A 4,525-nucleotide genomic window follows, 5' to 3' on the forward strand; every position below is an offset into this window, starting at 1 on the left:
GCGGTCCACCTGCGGTCCACCTGTCTCCCGCCGCCTGTACAGCTCCATTCTTTGACTTTTAGACGTGATGATGTAATTAAAGAGCTTTGAGAGTTTTTCTGTGATCGGGTTGAAGTTGTCGGAGATTATTCGGGGGACGATCTCGTGCAGAAATGTTTCTTTTGAAGCTTGTTAAAAGTTCCGAATCTCTTATTAGAAAGTGATGTACAAACACACTCAGGTAGTCGTTTAGATTCAAATAAATAATTTATGGTTGTTTGGCTGTTCGGTGTTTGAGTTCATAAATAAATTCTGGTTAATAAAAGAGGCAATTCAGTCAGACAGGTTTACACATTATTATTATTATTATAATATATTTAATACATATAAAGTCACATTTTAGGTTAGCTGCTGCTAGCAAAGTGCTATTTGGCTCCTTAGTGTTTTGCTAATCAGATGTAACTAGCTAACAGTATAGATTAGTGAGCTCGTCGGTTAAATGTGATTAACAAAACTTACCAATGTACAACAATCCTTAGCTAGCTATGGAAAACATGTGTTTCTGCTTATTGATCATCATTCGTCTTTAGGGCTGTTTGGACTGGAATAGTTTTTACTTCAAGATCATAAATAGTCATAAATTGAGCTGAGTTTATATTTAAAGAACTTTCACAATCTTCAATCAGGCAGCAACAAACATATCTAATAAATGTATTAATCATTGAATCAGTTACAATACTAAACGCAATATTCTATATAATAATAAATAATATTTCTATTAGTCTCGTATTTAAAAATAATTCATTTTTTTGTTTAAACCGGCATCAGTCCTAATCATACATATCAAATAAATAAAATTAAAAAATAAATAAATTTAACCCTTAAATTGCCAAGTTTTTTTCATGATGCAACTTAATTTTATTGTCTAAAAAAACACAATAAATGATTTATTTTCAATATACTAACTATATTATTACTACTTACGTGTCCTCTATCGGAAAAAGCTGATATTTCCCTCCATTTACCATATATGGTAAAATGACGTCATCAGGAAGGACAAACCTAAACACCACGAGCCTCAAATGAAGCAGAGAAATGAGAAGATGTTTTATAGTTTTTATTCCAGCAGGATCAAAAATAGTTTCAATCTGCACATTCTTAGGGACATGAACAGGTTTATTTTAGGTCACCTTGATAAAAGGATAATAAATCAACAACATGTATGAAAACACATTAATGCTGCAGGGTAACTTTAATAATAATAATAATAGTAATCTGATACAGTGACATAACCCAAGAATCACAATATTAAAGTAACTTGATTACTTTTGGATTCCCTCAACACCAAATATGCAAATAAAGAGAAAATATCAATATTATTGATGAATTCTATAAAACAGAACCATGTGTCCTGCTGATCATCTCTACTTTTACTAATCTGTAATCAGATTACTGTTTTTTGTTCTGTAACTGTAATGGATTACAGTTATCTTTTTCAGTATTCATCCAAACTCATTTCACTGAACTCTGCTGGAAATACTCGAGTTCAGGACCTGAATTCTTCCTGTGTGAGTTCATTGTGTGTTTATATCAGACGTCCAAACACTTTAATGTCCTTCAGTCTGTGAAACATTAATCATCTGACTGTGTTTACATTCCTGCAGCTTTATAGATCCAGATCCAGATCAGATCTCTGCTGGACACAACGAGCACTGTGAGAGTGTCTCTCATTCCTCTATTTTTCAGAATGTGTACAAAGCAAACAATCAATGGATCAATAATAATCACATTAATCCGAAATAATCTTTAATGGTTCAAAATGAGTTTAAGCGACTAAACAATAAAATCCTGCTTTTACATGAATGAGTCAGAATAATCCAACATCATGTTTAACTACAGTTTACTGTTTATACTCACTGACAACATCTTATTTTATCTTATTTTATCTTATCTTATTTTATTTTATGTTATGTTATTTGATCTTATCTTATTTTATTTTATGTTATGTTATTTGATCTTATCTTATTTTATCTTATTTAATTTAATTTGATCTTATTTTATTTTATTGCTCATGAATTATTTTAATACACAGAGTATTTTTTACAGTGTGGTATTTTATTGTCTATCCACTGCAGATAAACAATTAGGTTTATGGGGGTGATGGTTGAGGTTTTATTGGCCTCAGTGGATCAGGACTCGGTCTCATTACGTCCCACGTGGACCAGGTTCTGGTCTGAGGAGGATCAGCAGCTGACGTCTGTGAGGAGACTCTCAGGCGGAGCGTCGTCCTCTAATGAGGACGGATGAGGGATTCCTCCGCCACTTATAAACCGCTGCTGCTGCTGGAGGAGGACACAGACTGCAGGACCAGTATCACCAGGACCAGTATCACCAGGACCAGTATCACCAGGACCAGTAACAACAGGACCAGTATCACCAGGACCAGTATCACCAGGACCAGTATCAACTGTAAGTTTGTTGCTTTGTGTTTTCAGGACTTGGTTTCTTTCTCTGTAACAGTCTCAGCTGATGTTGAGTTTGCAGTTCGGGGCAGTCTGGGGTTCGGGCCGGTCTGAGGTTTGGGGCCCTCTAGTGGTCGTTAAAGGTTAAACAGAAGCAGAAAAGTCTGATTTAAGTCTGAAACCATTGAATCCTGATTAGTTTTCTGAACTCAGTGGTTGTTCGGTGTCAATGACAGCAGATTGATTGATTACCCATCAGGCCGAAGGAGATTAAATTATTTCAACTGTCTGTACTGTCGACTGAACTAAAGCTGCAGATACATCAGCTCTGATACTGTTCTCATAATAATAATAATTAATAATAAAACATTTATTTTAAACAGCACTTTAAAAGATACTTTACCTTTACATGGTGACAGCAGAGACAACCTCAATATAAAACCTACAGCAGATGTTATGTAAGCGGTCGGTTGTGACAGATGGATATTTATTAGTATATCGACCCAAATGGATCACTGTGTAAGAAAGACAAATTTCTGTTTAATGGAGAATTTAAATTATTCCATGTTTTAGCTTAATGAGCCGATATTGAGCTGTGTTTCTTAAATCTTAAGTGTCTCAGATTTTCCTACAAATAAATTTCAGAGAGAAAAACCTAAAACCTGAAGCAGGCCCACTGCCCCGAATGTTCTGGGGAGAAAAGGCTGTCTTTCGTGGTGCTCTTTGTTTGCACACACAAACTGTATCTAGTAGCCACGAATTAAATCAACAAAAGTATGAAAGAATTTTAACCCGTTGTCCCGAATTAATCCTAAAGGAACAAACTATTGTAGAGCCGAATTAGTATTTCAAGTGCTGGACGGGCCTCTATATATACAACGTTGCTGTAGGTTGCTGTATATGTTGCTGTAAATGTTGCTGTGTACGTTGCTGTATATGTTGCTGTAGGTTGCTGTAAATGTTGCTGTAGGTTGCTGTATATGTTGCTGTACGTTGCTGTATATGTTGCTGTAAATGTTGCTGTACATTGCTGTATACGTTGCTGTATGAGTTGCTGTAAATGTTGCTGTATACGTTGCTGTACGTTGCTGTATACGTTGCTGTACAGTTTCTCTCTGTGTGTTTAAGGAAACATGGGACGAGCACCTGAGCTCGACCTCAACACCTCCGTCTGGCCCCACCCCTGCATTAACGCCTCCTGTCAGCCTCCAATCAGAGCAGAGTGTCCGTACTGCGTGGCTCAACTGATCCTTATCGCCATGGTAACCACCTCCCTCAGTGCCGTCACCGTCATTGGCAACACGCTGGTGATCCTGTCCATCGTGGTTAACCGTCACCTGCGGACCGTCAACAACTACTTCCTGTTGAGCCTGGCGGTGGCTGACCTGATCATCGGCCTGGTCTCCATGAACCTGTACGCGCTCTACCTGCTGTGGGGCCACTGGCCCCTGGGGGCCACCGTCTGCGACATGTGGCTGGTTATGGACCACGTGGTGAGCAACGCCTCCGTCATGAACCTGCTGATCATCAGTCTGGATCGGTACCTCTGTATGACGCGGCCGCTCAGCTACCCAGCGTGGCGGACCGGCAGGATGGCCGGTCTGATGATCGGAGCCGCCTGGCTGCTGTCCTTCGTCCTCTGGGCCCCCGCCATCCTCAGCTGGCAGACCATCGGTGGCAAACGAGTCATCCTTGATGGAGAGTGTTACATCCAGCTCCTCGCCAGCCCTGCTGTCACTTTAGGGACGACTCTTTTGTCTTTTTACCTGCCGGCGCTCGTCATGATCATTCTGTACAGCCGCCTGTCCGCCGCCAGCCGCAGTCGACTGGGAGTGCTCCGGTCGGAGCGAGGCACGCTCAGAACATCCAGTCCGTCTGTGAAAGACTTTCTCTTGAAGCGCCGGAGCCTTGTCACCAGTGAACTCGGCTCAGACGTGTCTCTGAACCAATCAGACTCCAGCACTCCGAAGCCCAGAAGGAACCAGAAAGTGTCCAGAAGTCTCGGTGACACGTCAGAGCCGACAGACGGACTGGACGTCCTGAGCGTGCCTCGCTCCGACCGGAGCGCACTCAGTCAGTCAGAC

The 4,525-nt window shown here is 40.6% G+C and overlaps 2 protein-coding genes across 2 annotated transcripts in view; both read left to right on the forward strand.

The window, feature by feature from the left end:
* ambra1b (autophagy/beclin-1 regulator 1b) overlaps positions 1-2,286 on the forward strand; it is a 5,850-nt gene extending 3,564 nt beyond the window's left edge. Inside the window, exon 8 of the mRNA XM_035665749.1 lies at positions 2,165-2,286. Within this exon, the coding sequence (XP_035521642.1) occupies positions 2,165-2,286 (122 nt within the window). The remainder of the gene's footprint in view (positions 1-2,164) is intronic.
* Positions 2,287-3,466: 1,180 nt separating this feature from the next.
* Positions 3,467-4,525, forward strand: part of chrm4b (cholinergic receptor, muscarinic 4b) — a 2,104-nt gene continuing 1,045 nt past the window's right edge. Inside the window, exon 1 of the mRNA XM_035664403.1 lies at positions 3,467-4,477. Within this exon, the coding sequence (XP_035520296.1) occupies positions 3,575-4,477 (903 nt within the window). The 5' untranslated portion in view covers positions 3,467-3,574. The remainder of the gene's footprint in view (positions 4,478-4,525) is intronic.

Source organism: Morone saxatilis, unplaced genomic scaffold (assembly GCF_004916995.1).
Source record: "Morone saxatilis isolate NCDOM2014 unplaced genomic scaffold, NCSU_SB_2.0 Contig2, whole genome shotgun sequence".
Lineage (NCBI taxonomy): Eukaryota > Metazoa > Chordata > Actinopteri > Moronidae > Morone > Morone saxatilis.